The sequence below is a fragment of the Amphichorda felina genome (assembly GCF_050947745.1).
Source record: "Amphichorda felina strain 45539 chromosome Unknown scaffold_1, whole genome shotgun sequence".
Taxonomy (NCBI): domain Eukaryota; kingdom Fungi; phylum Ascomycota; class Sordariomycetes; order Hypocreales; family Bionectriaceae; genus Amphichorda; species Amphichorda felina.
Window position 1 is genome coordinate 1,312,201 of NW_028145049.1, and position 21,648 is coordinate 1,333,848.

At 56.0% G+C, this 21,648-nt stretch overlaps 4 protein-coding genes across 4 annotated transcripts; 1 reads left to right on the forward strand and 3 right to left on the reverse strand.

Moving 5' to 3' along the window:
• Positions 1-7,487: 7,487 nt before the first annotated feature.
• On the forward strand, positions 7,488-9,157 carry ACO1O0_000421 (chromatin remodelling complex Rsc7/Swp82 subunit-domain-containing protein; the record flags this gene model as incomplete). Its single annotated transcript, XM_083189920.1, has 2 exons — positions 7,488-8,721; positions 8,778-9,157. The coding sequence occupies 2 exons, from the start codon at positions 7,488-7,490 to the stop codon at positions 9,155-9,157; spliced, it is 1,614 nt and encodes a 537-aa protein (XP_083053779.1).
• Positions 9,158-10,506: 1,349 nt separating this feature from the next.
• ACO1O0_000422 (histone-fold-containing protein) lies at positions 10,507-11,727 on the reverse strand (the record flags this gene model as incomplete). The annotated part of the gene is made up of 4 exons (XM_083189921.1): positions 10,507-10,979; positions 11,071-11,189; positions 11,257-11,390; positions 11,464-11,727. The coding sequence occupies 4 exons, from the start codon at positions 11,725-11,727 to the stop codon at positions 10,507-10,509; spliced, it is 990 nt and encodes a 329-aa protein (XP_083053780.1).
• A 1,125-nt stretch (positions 11,728-12,852) lies between these two features.
• ACO1O0_000423 (uncharacterized protein) lies at positions 12,853-13,662 on the reverse strand (the record flags this gene model as incomplete). The annotated part of the gene is made up of 1 exon (XM_083189922.1): positions 12,853-13,662. One exon carries the CDS (start codon positions 13,660-13,662, stop codon positions 12,853-12,855), a length of 810 nt encoding a protein of 269 aa, XP_083053781.1.
• Positions 13,663-18,172: 4,510 nt separating this feature from the next.
• ACO1O0_000424 (uncharacterized protein) lies at positions 18,173-19,159 on the reverse strand (the record flags this gene model as incomplete). Its single annotated transcript, XM_083189923.1, has 1 exon — positions 18,173-19,159. The coding sequence occupies one exon, from the start codon at positions 19,157-19,159 to the stop codon at positions 18,173-18,175; it is 987 nt and encodes a 328-aa protein (XP_083053782.1).
• Between the last annotated feature and the right edge of the window lie 2,489 nt (positions 19,160-21,648).

The window sequence follows — 21,648 nt, forward strand, 5'->3', positions numbered from 1 at the left end:
AGAATCACCATTGGTGCTATTACCCCCTCCCTCCGCGATATACCTTAGGATAGATATCGCACTCAGACGCAACTCACCGGGTTGAATCACCGTCGAGGCTCCTCCACTTCCAAGCGTAGATAGTCACATGGATTTTATGGCATGCCTAGTGATGCCCTGTGCCGACAGGAACCGAAAAACACCAGTGCCCATGACGTTCAGGGGTTGTCAAGGAGGGCTGCCCGGCACTTTCGGCCCAAAAGCCGCACGGGTATGGACATCTCGTAGCACTCTGCTCCCTCGTCTCCTACCAGGGACCATGGATGCGGCACGGCAGATACAGGGCTGACCATACAATTTGGCTCCGGTACATTTCTTGGTCGAGTGTCTCGTCCCGGCCGGGAACAGCCCAAGCCCGCTCTCCATTGCCCCTGAAAATTCTTTGGAAAGACTACCAAGTGCATGGCAGTCTCAAGTAAATCCTGATGTGCTGGTATTTTACAGGACACCGCGGCGGTTATTCTGTGGCCAGCACACGCCGAGTGGTATGTAGCAAGTAGTCTTTGCGCGACAGGAAGCTCCACGCTTACCTCGTCCAACCCGTCCGTCATCCATATCACGACGCGGGCGGTTTCCTGTCTTGTCTGCCATCATAGTTTAGCTGTGGCGAGTGTCTCATTGCCGGAGAAGACAACTGGTCTCTACCCAAGCGCACCACGCCAATCAGTGCGGCAGAAGCTGAGTATACAGGCTTTCACGGGGTCAACGGAGGTCATACGCACTCGTACAATGCTGGCGATCAGCATTCCCGCCTGCCATCGGCTCCGATCTTACTTACTGTGTTGACCATCCCTGTTCCTATTATCAGCCAAGGAGACCGAGATTACAAGAAGGCTGAGACCTCGTAAAGGTTACGATACGCAGTAGTATGTGACAACGTATGGAATCTAGGTCGCTTCCGCAGATACCAGCCACTCAAGACTTCCGGGACCATGTCGCACGGTGCCGGCAACTCTATTATGCACCTATGAAGCATATTAACGAGGCTCGTGACACATTGTCAAAGCATTGACAAGGCGCCAGAAATATGCAGGACCAGGAAAGAGTATTATGACGGCAGAGCGAATGAGCGGGGACCCGTGAGGGGGATACGCTTGGCTGCAGCGACTTGCAGCAAGTTCTTTGCCCTATTACATAGCACATGCCAGTTGACCAGGCTGGTAGAGACGCCGTTGCTCAAATCCCATGCTTAGAAGGAGAACCGCACCTGCGACCGGTGAGAATCAGCCCCGTTTATCCATGTGACGGGAGTCGCGGAGAGTGGCTATCGCTGCATCGGGATACTACAGAGATGCAAAGGTTGATGCAGGCGCAGAAAGGCTGTCCGGTGATATTAATACAACCATGGAGATGGACCATGCAGGTCACAGCAGAGTATGAGAGGAGCCCAGGATATCGCGGTTGAAATGGTGAAATGAGCTCGGAGATGGCTGTTGCCCAAGAAGAGCGACGCGCATGTGTTGGTGACGGGCACGGAGGTGCCTGTATAATATGTCGTACACAATGGCACGGATAATAAGCCCAAACAGCACCGGCTGGCGCGGAGTCTAGGATTATCCTAGATTCGTGGCCTTGGTACTCCGTATCCGTACCCAGTAGGTAGTTAGTGTATAAGCGATCGCAACGGGAGGTATTTTTGGGCCTGGAATACGACGGCGGCGTCGAGATAACCGTCCTTCTACCTCCCAAGATCAGGGAAAGACCCAAGCCTCTTCAGAGAACCCCGCCCTATTGACGGGTTGTTGAGTGGCATCTGGTTGAAAATGGATGGCACGGCCGAGACAAGCGTTAGGATGGGGGCCATGAAGGAACCAATGTGACGGTCGATGCGCGCCCCAACGCGACAGCGGTGCGATTGGCTACAACAAGAACCAGGCGGGCATGGGATAACAGGACAAGTGGCGGGAATCATTCAACAAGGCATCTTCTTCGATTGCTTTTCCTTGGTTCCCAGCTCCTTCTCCCGATCGGGGCCCAAGGACAATTTTGGTTATGCTCCGGGTGAACAAAGAAAGGTCTGGCGATTGCCCCCAAACCGCCTTCGCCAACAATGGCCCGGCTGTAGAACGTAATAGAAAACAGCTCGGAAATGGCGAAACCGCGTACGGCGTGTTTACGGACAATTCGAAATGGACCCTCTCCCAATATTGACATGGTTCGGCGCCAGGTATGCGGCGTTGCAACGGTGGCGACACGGTCAGTTTTTGGGCCGGGAGTCCAGCTGATGCAGGTAATGACAGAAAGGGAAGGGTTTGTTCCATGGCGAAACCGGCTTGTTGGTCTCTGGTGCCTGCCCAGTGTCGAGGGGAAGAAGCCGATGAGACACGCAGACACCAAGGCGCCTGCGTAGTACTATGTACTATATTAGTGTTGAGAGATGCTCCGTGTTTCGTTTGAGCTGACTGAGAAAGAACTGGACTCGCCCAGGTCCAAGTTGCTCGTCGTCATGAACTCCAGCGCTATGTTAGAGTGTAATAATCGAGACCGCGACCAAGGCGCCGTAATGAAATCGAAAATGGTACGAGTGCATCTGTAATAAGTCGATATTGCATCCGTACCTTCTACCTCAGTTACGGGAATTACTACAAGGTTTATGTCTATGGGGGTCAGCCGAGCAGCATACATACACTACCAGTAGTTAAAATACCTAATAGGCTAGGACTCGGGAGTTCTGGAGCGTTGCGGTAGAGTTTGCAGCAGTTGAACGTTTCGTGTTCGTGGCTAAGAGGGTCCAGATTATGATCGCGTGCTGCTCCCATCGATGGATTCGATGCTAGTAGTACTCGATCATGGACCAACCAAGGATAGTGCCGGTCCTGCCGTGCATATTAGTTTCTCAACGGCGGCGCAGGAGATCTTGTGACGCGTCGAGAGACGGACACAGGAGACAGAGACGCCATCGTGACTCTGGGAGTGACTCAAACGACGCGACGGACCAACCAACCGGGGATGGGATAAACAATGCTGAGCCCGTGTTGCTGTCGCATCAGAGATTTCTCGTATGGTCCATGGCATCGTGAGCATGGGCGTCGCATGGCCGCATGGCCTTGTTGCAATCAGACTGGCCTGGTTTGAGGTTGGGGCAGCCGATCGCTCCCGCACCTCACACACGCATCTGCCCTGCTCGGACCCAACGCCAGCGCCATGCGGTCGACCCGCTTACCCATGCACGCCTGGGTTGACGGAGAGGATAATGCCGTGTCATTCGCCAGATCCCGAGATTCCGCGAATTTTGGCTCCATTTAGCGCAAAATGCCCGGGTGCGAGGGCGTTCTTGGCTCGCCGGCCGATGAGACTGGGGCCCAATAGGCCCACTGGGATACACATTTGACTGTTGAGAAGCTGATTATGCGATCGGAAATATTTGTTGCTAATAGTAAACGTACGCATCGGTCTCGACTGGCGGCTTTTGGGCGAGAAATAGTAGAATAAACGCCAGGCTTTGCCCTTTATCGATGAGCAGCTCGGAGCTGAATTGCTGAAAGCGGACAAAACAAACACGCCATGGCGCCACAGACCGAACCAAACCACGCCAGCGCCCATTCCGGTGACAAACCAGCGGGGTCCTCTGTCAGATTGTCACTGGCGAGATATAGTGCCCATGCTTACTATTAGTATGCCATATGGCCCAGTGATGGGGTCCCAGGCTCACCGGGGAGTATGTCACCGAATCAGTAGAGTTTCGTATACCTAATACCTTGTTCATACTGTATAGTAATAAATAACAGTCAGTACGAGTACTCCGTAGTGCGCATGGGGGTGGAGGACCTATCGAAAATATGAGCGAGTATACATAGTAATGTTAGTAATACTATCCCTGGCAAGGATACGACGAAGCGGAGCGAAAGACAACTTGACAGGCGAACGTAACCCGGCATATGCATGCGACGCGATGCGCCCTAGGGTCGTGAAACGACGATTGCTGCGAGCCTGCGACAAGACCCGGTATCGCGGATCAAGTTGGCAGGTGTTGCTGGTTGGTAGCATGGCTGGTGGACACGCTGGAAGTATTCGCTGCATTCCTCTGCCATCAGGATTTCGAGGACGGACTCGGGAGCGCTCGCCAGGGTGGTTGTTGCTGTTGGCCAGAGCTGCGGCCCTGCAGATGGCTCATGCTCCAGAGGGGTTTGTGCGACGCGAGATGGATGCTATGATCCACTGGCGGCATTGCGGCGAGTTGCCTCGGACCGTGGTCATGCCAGTGAGACGTACAGATACGTATGTCTGCGCCTCTCATCGGCGTCTGTGGGATGGACGTGGGTGTGAGAGCTGGAAGGACGTGCACCGGGGCACCTGGCAGCGGCTCTCAAACGCCGCTTCTGGCCCAATACGCACATGTACTAGTATTACCAGTAGTATGGTGAATTAGTACTATCCCCGTAGGCTAGAGGCTGCAAGGTAGTACTCGTACGGATACCGGTGGTGGTCTCGGGAAGCCCACATGAAGGAAAATGGAAGTGAGTAATGAGGTGGTATTGGAAGTATTACTACTACTTGGCCATGATGGATGGCTGACTTGCATCTTGCCCAGCAGCGTCCTTGCTCCACGCTTTCCGACAGCGCCTTCCAACAAGTTCCAGAGTTCCAACTGGTCCGGAGCAGCTGAGGACCCATATTTCCGCGGACCTTGGCCCTCTTCTTGGCCGCTTCCAGGCCTCCCGCCCCCGCCCCCCGATCCCTGCTTCCTTCCCAGGCCCTCCCCTCCTCTCCAGGGCCCTGCCAAGTGCTCACTGTAGCCTGCCTGCCCACAGCCTGCGACCAACTGAATCTAAGTACGAGCAGGCTTGTGGACGCCCCAGGTCCAGTTGCCGGCACATCAGCCATCAACAACAACCACCACCCCCCCCCCCCCCCCAAGAAAAGCCGTTCTCAGCCTGGTGCTTCACACCAGCAAAGCCGAACAGCCATTCATTCGTACTAGATCTATTACTTCTTTCTACAGAACTAGTATCTACAGCCGCGCTACATGTAAGTCGGCATCTTCAATATTCCGTCAACCGGTCAGTCACTCGGCCCATCCTGCTTGTCCGCTTGCCTGCCCTCGTTGTCGGATCGACTGGTCCGTCCGTCCCGTTCGCAGCTGTCCCCAGGTTGCCACAGCACACCAGCGAGCGACCAACACCTGGAAGACTGGAACCTGGAACCTGCAAGGCCCCGGAGCGCTCTGAATTCAAAGTGTCACGCCCCCCCCCCAATCCAGCCCCAGTTCCTACAGCCCAACCTTGACTTGGGACTACCTTGCCGTTACAGCCCACCACCAGTGCACCACACGCACTCTTCCTCCTCCACCAACACCACCACCACCACACGCATCTGGGCAAGGCTCGAGGGAAGCTCAGCGATCAATCAATCCGCCCATCAACCAGCCTCGCGCTCAACGCCGCTCATACTTCCAGTCGTCTTCCAAATCCTCAACCCAGCGACGCTGCGCACGCGTCCACCAGCTGGACCCTCCCACTTCTCCACACGTTCGCGCTGCATCCCATCGCACCGCACCCGCACCCTCCGCCACTCACTCCAAACCGCATCGCGCATCGCAGGCGCATCGCATTGTGTGCCCAGTGCCAGTGCCTTTGACGGCGAACACCTACCTTCCGGCCAGTGTCCAGAAGCACAGGCTCCCGTGGACCCTCTTTGCCCCATCCCATCCATCGCATTCCGCGTCACGCCGCATCGTCAGCAACCTCGTCAACCACAAGTCCACCCCTCAGCCGTTGGCGCCGGTCGCAACGTCTAACTAGTCGTTGTAATCCGTTCCGCGATCTCTGTTCACCCACCCACCGCTGCACGCCGCGGTCGCACACGCCCGTTGTCAACGGCCTGCTCCCGGCCGAGGTCCAGCAGACGGCGCGAAACCTCGCAAGGACACGCCCGCCCAAAAGGTAAAGCATTTTCATCTGTTGTTCTGCTTCCTCTGATTCTTATCGCCGTCCCGTTTGACGCTGCTCGTTGCTTGCCATTTGCGCCCCGCGCTGTCGCGTGCCGCGCCTCATGTTCGTTCTTGCGCCAGCGACCGGTCACCTTCGCCTCCGCCCTGCTTGATTCAAGACCAGGCCAGGGCCACTGACCACAACTGACCGCAGCCATTACCAACCATTACATGTCATCCCGTCTTACCTCTTGCTCACAGCTCGCCCTTCCCATCATCTCCTCTCATTCATCCTCCCCCATCACCCACGCACGGCCGCGCTGTCTCCTCTACTCTTGTTTGTCGTCGACGCGACGCTACGCATCAGCATCCGTCCTGGCCATCGTACCATGATCGCCTGGTTGGCCGTGGTCTGATATTCCGCCGCTGCCGTTGCCTCGTCGTCATCCACTTCGCTCACGAAGAGAGAGAGAGAGAGAGAGTACGTACATGGCGGCAAGCAGCCTGGCCGGTCTACCACAGAGCACACAGCACACATAGCACACATAGCGCACACACCCTCCCCCCCCCCCCCCCCCCCCTGGAAACCATCCACATGCACGCTTAATCCTGCCCGCCTGCACCTCCTCCATCCCCCAGATTGTGCCAGTCCAACTACTTCACGACACGTCGCCATCGTCACCGTCGTCGCCGCCGCTGGTCTGGGTCGTTCCTGTCTGTCATGTACGCCGCCCGCCCTGACGGCGCCGATAGTGCGACGATCAATCCCGCCGCCCTCAACCCGGCTGGTGAGTTTCTTTTTCTTCTCGATCCGCCCTCGTGGGAATGGACCCGTCTCCCTGTCATCCCCGCCACCCTCACCACTTGCTCCCACCAACACCACCATCTCGCCAGCCCTCCTCCACCCCTCCACCACCCTCCGTCCCACCCCATCAACCCCATCATTTGTCCCCAGACTTCTGCCCTAGCCGTCATTCACGAGCTTCACATTGCTTCACATCGCTTCACATCGCGACTACAAAGACTCGTCTTACCTACCCTCTGCCATCATTTTCCGTCGCTTCGCCGCATCGGCTTCGCTAGTGGCATAGGTGGCCCTCGCCTGGCGCCCCGCCATGCGCGTCGCCATGCGCATCACCGCTCTCCGCCGGCAACCCGTCACAACACCCTATCATATCATGCCAAAATGCTAATCGGCGTCCGTCGCAGAACTCGCCAGCTCGTCGCTGCGCAGTCGTAAGCGCGGTCGGTCACCGACCTCCTACGACGTGCTCGCGCCTGGCAATGACGACGGTATGTCGTAGCAGATCTTGCCGTAGACTGGACTTGTGCTACGCCTATCGCGGGTTCTTCCAGAGGCCACTAATGCCGTCTATTCTATATGTTACATGTCTCTTTTCGTGCGACGCTGCGCAAATGGAAACATCCGAGTGAAATGTGTCACAGTCTTGGATACGGGCTTTGCTGACCTCGATGTTCTTTCTTAGGCGAGTCCTACCCAGCACAGAAACGAGGACGAACGATAAACGCATCCAAGAATATCTCTACTGAGATCCCTAGACAGCCGCCCGTCCCAACCATGCCTCAGACAATGCCCCCTCACACCCCCCAGTCTCAAGATGCGAATCTACCGCCTCAAGCAACCCCCGCATACGCGCCTGCCCCGGCCCCGGCCCCGGCTCCCCCGAAGACTACCCCGACCAAGTCTACCCTCAAGGCGCTGCCGACGGTCAGAGACCACACCACAGACCAGCTGAACGAGACGGGCGACGAGTATATCCCCAGGGAGATCGACGAGTTTGGCGAGAAGAAGGTGATGCAGAATGGTCAGCTGCTGGGGAACCGGCAGTACAGGTGCCGGACATTCCTGGTGCCGAATAGGGGTGACAAGCTCTTCATGCTCGCCACTGAGTGCGCAAGGGTGCTAGGGTACCGCGATTCGTATCTCTTATTCAACAAGAACAGGTCACTTTACAAGATCATTGCCAGCCAGGCTGAGAAGGACGACCTTGTCCAGCAGGAGATACTGCCTTTTTCCTACCGGTCTAGGCAGATTGCCATTGTAACGGCCCGGTCCATGTTCCGCCAGTTCGGCAGCAGGGTTATTGAGAACGGCCGGAGAGTCCGGGATGACTACTGGGAGCAGAAGGCACGAAAACAGGGATTCACTGAGGCCGATCTTGCCGGAGAGAAGCGACCTGGGGCGGCCAAGGCTAGGGAAGCCGCCGAGGCCCAGAACAACGTCATGATGCCGGGACCGCACACGGAGATTGTGTACAACAACAACCCCGCCGCTTACCCCCCCCAGCCTCCCCTTGTTCAAGCAGGTATGATGGGAGCACCACCTGGAAGTACCACGAGGATGCCTGGATTAACAGTCGGATCAGATCTCAGCGACACCAGGCCGCGCGACTATAGTGGAATCGTCAAGGGCGGCCCTCGCCAGGAGATCACCGGCCCTCCGTACCAAGACCAGACCCGCCCATCGTCTCTCGGTGAGATACACTCCCAGGCATCCCACGCAGCCGACTTCAGCCGGTCCGTCAACCAGCAGCGTGACGCGCGCAACGAATATATCCATGGAATATGGCGCCGGCCCCATGAGCAGCCCTCGTCCAGCCTCAATCAGCCCGCAGGTTCCGCGGACTCGACCGTCCCAACCACGCGGCCGACCAACTCCCCTCATACGGCGGCCAGCGGCATTTCCCAGGCCCCCACGGTATCCTCACAGAGCCCTCAGATGATGATGACCGCCCCGCCATATTCACAGTCGATTCACTCGCAGAACACCCCTGGGCAGACCCCAGTGAGAGGTATGGTGCACAACCCTCCTTTCCTCGCAGAATCACCGATCTAACAGTCGCTACAGCGGGATCCACGAGCAGCATCGGGCAAGGGACACCCAGCTACAGCTACCAGCCGGGTCAAATGTGGTCACAGACTCAGCAGACTCCTCAGCACAGCTATGGCAGCTACACAACGCAGGGTCAAACACCACACCCATCGCAGTCCCCGGCATCCCACCTGCGTCAACCAAGCGCTGGCCAGATGCAGCCTGGCATGCAGTTTCCCGGCATGGGGGGTATGCAGTACAGTGCTGGGCAAGGCATGTATCCTACGGAGCAGACGCCTAGGCAGTACATGCCCCAGAACACGCCTGGCAACCCACAGGTGTCGCAAGCATGGTCCGGCCAGCATTCACCATCGCAGCAGCAGCAGTGGTGGCCACCGCAGCAGCAGCCCCAATAGAGCCACCTCTTGTTGGGGACGCCGACGCATGCACTGTCCCAGGATTACGTTTGCTGACTTCTGCCCACTTATTCTTTCGTCATTTTCTTCTGTTTTAGGGGGCTCTCATCTGCGCCCAAACGGTCCGCGGCATTCCTGGATACCCGTGCATACAAGTCGTTGGGAGGCTATGTGCTTTAGGACTGACGGCCTAGTCGATTTCAACTTGCGTGTAGCATTGGGCCGGACGGGATAAGGGAGTCGGAGGAACGGGAAACATGGGTCTCTTTTTCTTTTCTGATTGAAACTACACTTCATCGTTTGTTTTTGTTACACCTGAGAAGACGATCTCTTCCGCAACGATCATTACCGGCACTATATGTTCGACTGCCTGCAACAACAAGGTCCGTTTTTTTTTTCGGGAACAATCACGGGATTATCAGGGTACTGTGCTATTCGTCGCACTACTCTTGTTCACCATATATATATATATATATATATATGTTAACGTATATATGTGGGCAAGAGGTATTTTGGTCTTTTTTTCTTTCATATTGATACCACTTGGTTCGACCGGACGTCGGTTCGTTTCTCTTCCCTGTTGGCTACACTCGCACCTGGCAGCGGGCGGAACCACGATTACTTTTTCTTCTCAAGTCAACAAATTGGCCTTGCCACATAAGATTCAAGAGGCGGAATAACCAACACTGGATGGCATTCGCAACAATGATCGATTCTACTTGGCATTGGTTTTTTGTTGTCTTGTGTTTACGTCCTCAGATTGGAGCAATTTCCAGCATGGCTTCACCCGTCTGCAGCTCGTCAGAGGGGTGAGAGGGGGCCAAGAGATGTCTTTTTTTTTTCCCGTTCGAGCCCTTTGCGCCGCGAGCATTTGTTTCCTTACTGGGTTGAGGGGGAGGAGTCGCTGGCGAGGCAAAGGGGGCGGGAGGAGAGATGGGTTGCATACCGGGTACTGGGATCATGTTGTGTTGTGTTTTTTATTAGTTCGGTATCGTTCTTGGGAGATTGTGATGACGCCACAGATCATTGGCTATTGGAGTTAATGCGAAGTTTGACGGGTTTTCCTCTGCTGCAGTTTGTTGATCTGAGAGTGTCTGCGTGTCCTGATGCTCAATCTGCCCTTAGGCGCACCCCCTTCAGGTCTTCTTCCCGATTGTGGTTGACACTGCCTGAGGGGGGACACGAGTGTGTCGTCCACAAGGCCCCTTGGATAGGAGGGTCTATAGTGGACAATGTCGTCTGGCTCGTGCATAATCACCAATACATGATAGTTGGTCCGATATTTCTTTTTGGATATACTAGTAGTAGTAGGGTAACAACACCTGATACCAGTCCCTCTCTCGCCGGCATCAGTCACTGTCGTCCCCGTCCAGGGCCTCATCGCGCTCCTGGCCAAGCGCATCCCTCTCCTCGAGAGCATCCTGTGTCTCGTCCCCGCTGCCCTGGCCGCGCTCGTCGTCCTCGTCGTCCTCATCCTCGTCCACATCGTCGTCGTCCTCATCGTCGTCGTCATGCATGTCCTCGTCCTCGTCCAGGGGGTGCTCGTCCTCCGTCTCGGCGTCGTCGTGCTCCTCGTCGACGCGCTGCTTCTTGGTGCGGGGCGCATCGGGCCCTGCCGCCGCTGCGGCCGCGGATGATGATGATGATGAGCCGGCGGGGCCGTCGTTGCGGTCCGCCGCGGTGAGGGTGCTGTTGTCGGCGCTGGCGAGGGTGGTGTCTGCCATGGAGACGTCCCCCACGGTGGACGCGTTAGGGTCCTGCTTAGCGGCCTTGACCTTGTTACGGTACGAGGTGCGCTTCTCTGTCTGGATGGCGTTGAATTCTGGGTTTGTGTTTCACATGTCAGTACGCTGCCCACGCACACCTACGAGGGTGGGTGGGATGGGTGAAGGGGGGCCAAGCCGTTAACGCACTGGCAAATTCGGCCTCGAGGCGCTCGCGCAGGAAGCCGAACTCGATGTCGTCGAGGGCCTTGAAGACGTCGGCGGGGGCAATGGTCTTCTTGCCCGCGCTGGTGGTGTGCTCGTTTGCGCTGTAGAATTTTCGTCAGGTCGGCCCACGATGAGTGGACAAAGGCTGGATGAGAGGCGAGAGCTTACTAGGAGGCGAGATGGTTGACAAAGACAGTGGTGCTTTTGCTCATGGCGAGGACGGCGTTGGCCTGGATCTGGGTGTTGGCGGGCAGGACGCCCTTTGCGAGCCTGGTGATGATGGACTTGGGGAGGGTGAGGTCCTAGAGGGTTGAGTGGTCAGCTGGGGATACATGATGGTGGCGGGTGCTTAGATGGATGGATGGATGGATGTACCTCAATTGCTGTCGCGTCCTTATCGCGAGATTCCTTCTTATCCTGCGAGGCATCGTGGGTGGTATTATCTGGAGCAGAGGCTGATGTCGATGGAGGCGGTGCGGGAGCTGTTGAGGCTGAGACGGAGACGGTGGTGGTGTCGGCAGCAGCGGGGGTGGCGGATGGAGGAGCTGAGGGAGGTGATGCCTCTGGGAGGCCGTCCTTGAGGGCAAATCGGGCGACCGAGACGTCGCTCTTGCGGTGGTCTGATTTCCGGGGAGGCATGGCGTGGCGTGGTGGTGAGGGTGAAAGAAGGGGGTTCACAGGGTTTACAAGGGTGTGGGAAGCGGCATGCCCCCTTGGGCGGCCTGTGGGGGGCGATGGGTTCAGCGATGTGGTGCTGGTGATGCTGGGGCTTTGGGTCGATCCGGTACAATCGCTGATGGTCGTGGATGAGGGCGTGGCGATGGGTCAGGGCCTCGATGGTGAATTTGAGGATGAAAATGAGGTGTGCTAGAGGCTAGAGCGACGTCGAGTTCGCGTGTCGTCGACGCGTGCCCCGCCACCCGCGTTAAGTGCCAGGTACGAGTACTACATTGCTGCTAACAGCAATACTACCTACCAGTCAGTATTTAAGCCAGAGTAGTACACCATGGTAGCTACGGATACACATAGGCGCTCTGTATCAGCGCACATTCCACAATAGCGCTCAGATCTAGCGTTGGTAACTGTTTCATTGATTGGAGAGTTCTCGTTGCTTATTTACATCACCACCCCTCCTAGCCGTCAACACTACACAGACGCCATCACACAAGTTTTCATCAATTTCGTCCCGTCGTCATAGTCAGTCTGGTCTCTCTGAGCCCAAGACCCTTTGGGTATATCCATCGTGTATCCGAACTCATCGACAAGAAGAAAATTCCATCAGGTGAAGAAGACAAGGTAACAAATCTCACCACCGTCCTTCTTCTCAAGCCTGCCGCAAAGGGGACGGGATACTGTCACGTATCCCGCGCCTCTCACGATAAAGACTCCGCAGCCCAATCCTAGGCCAACATGACCGCAGGGCTCACAGTCGCCGACACGGCTTTGAATATCACCGTGTACCCCACATGAGGCTCAATGCCTTCATGACTTGTCGACTGATGCCCAGCCCAGACCCTCGGGCTGTCACCGTACACACGCCCCTGGTCGTTGTGAAACGCCAGCAGCAGGGCGCCCGCCCCACCAATTGCCGCAGCTGCCGTCTCCAGAAGGCGGTGGACTCGTGGAGGCGTCTCGGAGCGGTCGAAACAAACGACCTTTGGTAGGTTCGTGTTCGGAATTTCCTTTCCTTCGCTGGACCCTTGGCGTGGACAAAATGACGTGTTCCTTCCAGAGATCCATGAAGAGGTAAGATTATCAGTTGCTTCAGCCAATGGCCCGCCCAATCTCCGAAGTGTGAAGCAGAGGCCGTTGCGAGAAACCTGCCGCCGATACGGCCTCGTCCAGAGACATCCGCGGCGGGTTAATGGTCTCCGAGTACACACGCTCGTGACCTCGCGCTGCCAACCCTCGACGGGGGATGCTATCGGCCGACTGGCGGCTCTGGTAGTCGTGCTGCCCCTGGCCGTACCAGCGGTCGGCGCGTCCGCCCGTTGCTCCGATGATACCATTAACGCTTCGGTGGCGCTGGTGGTTCTTGGAGAGGCGTGATGGTTGGCGCTTGATCTGCGGGATGAAGGCGTCGTCCCCCTGGACCGCCTCGTCGGTCAGGCCAGGCCTGGCATTGGGGGCGCGAGCAAGAACAGGCGACTGAGGCAGGTCCATGCTGCGCTTGGTGAGGAGGCCGGGTGATGCAGGTGACTGCTCGCCCGACATGCGTGGCTGGCCCTGACCGGCAACATTCTGATAGACGATGACGCTCGCAGGCTTCTGGACGGAGCTCACGGAGCTGTTTTGCTGGTGGTGGCGTGACTGTGCCGTTGATTTTGGCTTCTCGTTGCTGCTGCTGCTGCTGCTGCTGGGCACAGGCTCGGGGATAGGCTCCTTCTCATCGTCGTGCCTGTCATTTCTCCATGACTCGATCTCCTCGTCCGCGATTGGTGTGATGCCGCGGTTGAAGAGGCGGGAGGTACGCTTCCGGGCACATCGCCAGAGCACGATGACGAAGACGAGGACGAAGACAACCGGGATGACGGTCGAGAGGATGATGGTCAAGGGCAAAACTTTTCCTGCCATATCGACTGTGCCATCACGGTCCTGCACCTAGCCACTGGAATATCGCTCGCGTATACGTCGGCGATGGCGAGGTGACGGTGTCTGTAAAGGAGCGGTGGTCACCCAAGACAAAAAATAACGATCGACGTCCTTTCTTTCAGGAAGGTACGAAGAAGTAATGTCGGTTCCAGCTGGCAAAAGGCTGGACAAGAGAGAAGAGTTCAGGGAGGGGAGCGGCGGAGTGGAAAGAGGAGGGCTGCCGATGGTGATATACCTATATCGGATTGCCAGTTGCCCATATGCCCAGCAGTGCAACCTCCTCCTCTTCCGCCTCCTCCGCCTCCTCCGCCTCCTCCTGCTTCGTACCTAACCCGGGAGATCAGGTCGCATGCCCCCCATGGAAGGACGATGGCCCCGAGACTAGACCCGCAGCCAGTGTGGTACGGTAGGTGGTGGTTGGCGGCGGTGGTGGTAGTGACAGTGGCTGCAGGGCATTCGAATGGCCGACTAGTATCTGGCGGGAACCCCCGGGCCATCCACACTTCTCCACGAGACCACGACCACGGGGCGGACTCGCGGCCACCAGTGTCGCAGAGCCACTGGACCTCACTGAAACACGCCCGCCGCATTGTCTCGAGGGCCCAGCCGTCAGGGGGGGGCTCACCATCAAGCTGCATCCGAGCAATACAGCGCACATGATACGACAATGCGTGCATGCGTTGTGAGGGGAAAAGAGCTGACGAGCTCCAGTCGCCAGGGCCCCAGGGGCACTGGGGGCGCCGTGCTGCGATGCATGTGTGTGTGGGGAGCGAGCTCGGGGCACACACCATTAACGTGGCCATGATCCCCACTGCCAGGAGTCCCAGCCCAGAGCCTGAGAACGCCGACTACAAACTCGTGCAAGGCTCTGGAGTCCGAGGTCGTTCCGGACCTTGGAAGTGTGATGGCCAAGCCGTGGATGAGTGGTCCCAGGCGTGCCAGATCATCCATCAGCCTGATGATAATATTCGGCCCAGCACGTACCACGCAACCACAACCGCAGGCCATTGACAGTGAAGCCACCGCCTTTGGGCATGACCTTATTAGTAAAGGCTCGCCTAGGGCCTGGCCAGTTTGATGCAGGTTGGTGGTCAGGAACAAGCCAAATCTGGCCAAATACGTATGTACGAGTACTCGTACAGCCCCAAGGGCTGAGTTGTCAATGATGACGGCAGCTGGGAGCTTCCTCCGGCGTGACCGCGGTATGTAAGGGCGCCCTCCAATTCTCTACCCACCCCTTGCATCATGTCGACCGGCGGGCGCACTGCCTCAGAGAGCCTATCGGTTAATTCTCAATCTGTAAGAAAGCCCCGTCCGTGACAGCTGTCATTGACCGGTTTTCGCCCGTGCGAAACCCGTGGACATTCGTATAGTATGTACGTAGAAAGAACAGAGAGACGCTCAGAGATTGACCCAAGGCGCGGGGTTGCTGGCAGTACCTCGGACGCGAACTGAGCGATGCAGATTGCCGCCGAAACTATTATGGCTTCGACTGTTCTCGATGAGGTATCCAGGTCCGCCTAAGCAACCCATGGCCCCAAGGTGACAGAACGCCGAGGTGGACTTGGGCTCTTGGCTGGAACCATGTGCGCCGGGTTTGGGTGTGGCCAGACATCCACCTCAGACTTTGACCGGGGTTTAGATATTCGCATCGCGTGGCCATCATCGATACACATCGGGACGCATCGATAATACGCTGTACGTACCTTCTTGTCATCTTGGTAGTAGATCAGAAAACAATTGCACCTCGGCAGGACTGTGTCCTTGACCAATAGCTTAAGAGCATCTCCAAGTCTTGAGGCACATACTAGTACTGGTAGGACGATGCCAACCTCAGCAATATCGTGATCTTCGCACTCTTTGCCCTCGATAGGATAGGAAACCCGTCGGTGAGGGGAAGACGGCCAGTGCCCAGTGGTTGGATTTCGAGGTCCTCCCCGAAAGGCCCAAGTTGCCAAGGCCCCAAACTCCACTCTTGAATCCCTGACATTGTGGATATTGTCCAAAGTGCGGAGGCCCAATTAGCGAACCGGACTGGCGGACTGTACGACGTAACTGACAACCCGACCAACAAAAAGATCTTCCATTGACTTACGAAATATCGCGGTGGTTGGACTCGAAACGACAATGATGAGAAACTTTCCGGCTCTGCCGAACCAACGTCATGGTTACCGCTGTATTTGCCGGCTAGCGAGGTGCCCAAAGTGGCTGATTGTTCCCTCTATGATCCCCTCCAGCCCTCGCGGCATCTGCGGGACGTTATCGAGCTTTCCTCTGGGCCTCTGCCGATTTAGGTAGCTCAACCCTCACCCCACCTCGCCCCGAGGAGCCTAGATATGGAGCTGATGAAGCTGTCTGCTCTCATGACCCCTCAAGACTTGCGAGATGGTGTGGGAGAGGAAACCACCAACCACCTCAGCCTGGGGATGGTCAGTGGACGGTGCTGGGCAGCCACACCTGCTGCGTATTAGTACATGCACAGCAGTAGGTATGGCTCACTTCTTGCTTGACCGCTTTCTTCCATTATTATAGCAGTAATAGCTTCATGAGATCTATTTGGGATATGCTTGGCGCCGAGGCATCGGCCTGAACCTGATTCGCGTGGCCGCGTGGACGCCACAGAGCAGTTAGCTGCAAGGCACAAGTCGGTTGCCCAGCCATTCCTGGGATTCCTTGTCGGTCCTGGCCACTCGTTATTACATAGTAGTTAGACTTCTTTTATCACTCGAGACCTGCAAGAGGGGTAACCCCCGTCCGTCTTCTCTGGCGGCCTCCCCGGCTCCCAGTCCCAGCTCCCTTGCTTGGCTAGGCACGGCCAGACAACTGGCGGTGGATGATTATTATTCAGGCACAACAATGACTTGCATCAAATCGTCAATCATCGTGTAACCAACCGACTCTCCAGGTCTGAAAGCTCGCTCCACCGCTCCCGCCCCGGACTAGCGTTCCCGTTGGGGGTATTAAAGGGCGGCCTGTTCGTAGATATCAAGACAGGGGACATTAGTATAGCCAACCTCACGGTCTATTGAGAATGCCAATCTCCAGGCTTCTTGCTGCCTGTTTTTGCGACCAGAAGATCCGAGCCACATCGGTCAGCGGGAAGATCTAGATGAGCAGTCGTATGAGTAGCCTGCATCTGCGCAATGTGGTGATGCCTGAGAATAGGACATCAGCTCACCATGCAGCGCGGCTCCTGCACGCGGGGAGTATAGCCTAGATGGGACGAGAATCGAAAGGAAAATCTTGATGATGCAATGCAGCCGTGTAGCATCGAAGCCAGATTGCAACCCGAACGGATGAACCAGAGGGTGAGCCTCGTCCCTGGCGCGGTGCAGGTTGCAGGGTCGTCGGGTGTCTAGAAACTTCCCCTCAGTGGAACGAGCAGTCCAGAACTGCCTAAGCGTCTGGCATACACCACCAGGTCGCACTTGCTTGCTGCTCAGCGCTATCGATAGCGCCTAGGCAGGTACCTACGATGGAGGTTGCCCCCCGCTTTCCCCGCCGGAAAGACCTTCGATGGTGTCTTTCCGTGTTTCGAATCGACAAGTTCACAACTCCAAGGCCCCTCATCCTTGCACGCCGTTGCACGTTGTTGGCATGCCATTCATTGCCCAGAGTCAATAAAACGTCACCGAGGCCGGGGGTCCCGCTCACTGTGCCTCGGATCGGTCACTAGCATTCCCGACCGACGGTTCCGATCTTGATCCCGTCCGCAGGCCACCCGCCACCCAGTGAAGCCTCCGTTGCCTCACCATGAGCCAACAGGAGACAAACGACAAACGGCGTGCGGGACTCCGCACGGATCAGGGCGATTTGAGCAGGCGTAGTGGTAGTGAGGCCTTTTGCACGCTCCTCTGCACCGCAGACTGCACCGCAGAGACGAAACACCTCCGCAGTGGCACTTGGCACCAATCGTCGACATTGCTTCTCGAACAACTTCTATTCCTGGTGGAAGGAAGCCCCCGCCGCCGGTCGGCGCGATTACAGAGAATTCAGCCAGCATTATCCTAGCTTCGCCACGTTGGCTGACCGACTGTCTTCCTCGCGTCCCTGTCCTAGTCATCTGGAAGCTCTTGCATCGAGTGATGCTTGTGCTTATGCCTCCAGCGTCTCACGTTACCTTCCGTTTGAACCTTACTGGATGGCGAGTTGACGCTCTCTTGCTTCTATGGGCAGTTATCTACCTTCAGCAAGGAGAAAATCCAATAGCAACTTCACCGAGACGGGAATATGCAACTGACAGTAAAAAGATGACAACTCCGGCTTAGTACAACAATCTGGTCTAAAAATAAACTAACAAAACTCCTCCCAGTATCCAACTCAAATCGCTATTGTACAATACGTCATAGCTTAAGCGTTAAACAAAAGAGGTCTTTTGTTTACTCTCAAGTGTAAGACTTGGGCTCAGGGATTGTCTCCGGCCTCACGCACGTCTTCTCCGCCTTCGCAGTCCGCCGTCGTCCTTGCCCGCGCTGCAGGAGCCGCTCTCCTCCTATACCTTGTCCTGGCACTTGAACATCCTAGTCTTCCCGGCGGGGAGACAGATCTGGTGGTGAGGGCAGCTCTCCTTGTCATCTAGCCCGGTGCAGGGACTGTCCGCTTCCGGCTGGAAACCTTCCCCGCGACCCATATTGTCGACGGGGAGGATGTTCATCTCGCTTTGGCACGTGAGGATCTCCACGGTAGGTTTGCCGTTGACTGAAGGGTCCGGGAGACACTTGAGATCCTCCTGGCATTCAGAATCCGCGTTGCAAATCTCTTTCTCCTCCAGCAGCTCAGCCCTGGTGTTGATAGGGAGAATGTTCATCTCGGCTTGGCAAGTGAAGACCTGAACGTCCATTCCGCCATTAGATGTTGATTGATCCGGCTGGCACTTGAGGTTCCCGCGGCATTCTGTATCCTTGTTGCAAGACTTCCCTTCCTCTAGCAGCTCGGCTCTAGTGTTTATGGGGAGGATGTTCATCTCGCCTTGACACGTGAAGACCTGAACGTCCATTCCGCCATTAGATGTTGACTGATCTGGTTGGCACTTGAGATTCCCACGGCATTCTGTATCCTTGTTGCAAGACTTCCCTTCCTCTAACGGCTCGTTCCTGGTGTTGACGGGAAGGATATTCATCTCGCCTTGACACGTGAAGACCTGCACGTCCATCCCGCCGCTGGATGTTGATTGATCCGGCTGGCATTTGAGATGGTCCCGGCATTCACTATCCTTGTTGCAAGACTTCCCCTCCTCTAGCGGCTCAGGCCCGTTGCGGCGGTCCGAGCGAACGTCAACATTGGGCATCTCCACGCATGCCTGGGCGGCCACTCCCATTTCGCCCGGCACGGCAGGGGAAGAACCACAGACCTGGTAGGGCCCGCAGTCTTCGTCTTTGGCGCAGAAGGTGACAGGGCCGCGGGGGGCGAGGGGAGCGGCAGCAGAGAGGCGCGCCACGGCCAAGGTGACGGCCAGGATGGTAGCCCTAGTGGAAGGCATGTTGGTGATACGGTCTATGACCAGCAAGCAGATGAACAGTTTGGTGGGGGAGGAGGGAGGAAAAGTAGGAAGGGTATTCAGCAATGGAAACAGGTCTATGCAAGGGGGCGCCGGGCTGGCTTGGGTCGAATAGTCTGGGGCTTGTTAGCCAGACTCATACGGATGGAGGCTCTTTATAATTCCCAGAAAGGTCAGCAAGAATATGAATTGCTCTTTGATTCCTCTCCCGACGATCCGATGGTCAGAATCTCGCCGTGTTGGCTTTTGACGTCCGTGGCAAACGGACTAATACCACCTCGCCAGCAGAAGATCTCAAACACCAACCATCCTTTCCCCATGGGCTCTAGAGCAGATATCCAAATGGCCAGAGTGGAGTATGGCTACGTAGTTTGTGTTCTATTCATACACACAAGTTACCAAAAAAATTCCTAGCATCGCCACTGGCTCCTTTGCTGTGCCGCGCAGCTGACAGCTCACACTGATCGCAGCCTTTTTGACGAGTGATCGTCGCCCATTGGATTCGAGGCACAGCGTTTCAGGGTTCCCGATGATCTCATAGCATTACTGCCGTGCCTCCCACGATGGGAGCAGGTCGGGGTCTCTGAAATCCTCCGGAATGGCCAAACGTCATGGCAAGGGCGAGCCATTTCCATCCCCGGGGTCGCGGGGAAGGGGGGGGGGGGGATCACATCATCACACATTCGGGGTCTGGATCCTCCACCGATGCAGTGATCGTGCTGATGACAGTTGACGTCGACATCTGAGACCTGGGGGGTTTTTCATGGGGGACGGCCCAGCCGATGCCAAACTCTCGATGCCGCCAGCAGAAGTGGGAGTGATAGTCATCTTCACATCAGGCACCCGATCCCGATCTATCAAAAAGCGGTCTGCGAGCCTGGTGGTCAACCCCACAGACCGGGCCACAGAGGAACACAATCTATTACTCAAGGTCCGATGCAAGCCAGGCGATGACTACTAATATATGGCATATGTCCATCTTGTCCATTGCTGTCGCCGAAAACCGTCAATGGGAACATCAATTATCACATCGGCTCATCACGTCGGGGATTATACAAATGGGCTCCAAAGTAGTAAGTTTAGCATATTACCAAGTACTATTACCAGGTGTTCCCTTTGGAAACAAGTACTATACCCCTCTCTACCACTTGGGTCTTTGTCACCATGACACTCGTCACCTCGTCCATCTGACTGCAGCCTGGCTGCCATGCTCATCCGTGCCCCCAGTCGATGGGCCCCCCATGCTCCATGACCGCAGTCCCTCGTTTCCCTGCGTCTTGGCTGTGAGGGTTTCGGTTCCCCAGACTGCCTATCCTCTACACTAGCGGAGCGGAAGTCCATAGAAATCCTCCAATGTACCATCTAATGGTTTCAACGGCAGGTTAGCTTTTCAAGGGGGGGTGGGAGACGTACCTGTAAAAATCATCGCCGCAGCGCTGGTGCCTTTAATGGCATCTAGGAGGTTAGCTTGTTCCCAAGGTAGTGGGACGTGCTTGTGAACCTCATCGCTGTACCGTCCGGTGCCTTCACAACAGGTTAGCTTTTACCAAGGGGGATTAGGACATACCTGTAAAACTCCATCGCTGTATCGTCTGACCTTCAACATCTGAGTTATCTCGTAGGTTAGCTTTTTCCGAGAGGGGTTGAGACGTACCTGGCAACTCTATGGCCGTATCATCGATACCTTCAATAAGTAATATTGGCTAGGAGGTTAGCTTTTTGCAAGGGGATTTGAAACGCACCTATGAAACCTCATCGTCCCATAATTTGTGCCTTCAATGAGTATTATCAAGGGGGTTAGCTTCTTCTAACGGAGTCTGAAATATACCTATTGCCATAACGTCGATGCCTTTGATAAGTACTACCTTCAAGTTTAGTTTTTCCTAAATGGGGTGAACGTGCCTGTGAAACTCGGTCCCTATATCGTTCGGCTCCTTCACGGTATATTAGCATTTTCCAAGACGGGGTGGGACGTACCTGCAAAATCTGATCTGGTGGTGAAGTCAAGGGTCGCGACGATGTCATGTCATCAAAGGATATTTATACTGCTGCTTGTCATAAACATGGGCGACTATGCGTCAGTCGTTCAAGGCTGGTGCTCACGCCAGTTCTGTTGTGAACACCCAGGTACGAGGTGCGTACAAAGATCAAGAACAGTCGGCCATCCATTCACAATGTTTGGTAAACAGAGTTCCCAAGTCGGGGGATCTAAGAAGTTGTTCAATACTTTTATTTATTTCAATCAGAAGTCTTCCTACTCCCGTTCGCCTATTGCCTTGCGGTGCAGGAAGAACAAAAAAACATGCAGGCAGAATGCTCGCCATATTGATGCAAACCACGCCTCTCCCCGCCACCTTTCTTCCTCCATTAACTTGCTGTTCTGGGTGAACAAATACCATGGCTACTTGACGGCAGCGACCAACGTCCTTTGAAGCATGCGTCAAGTTCAGATGCATTCCACTCGGGGCAGT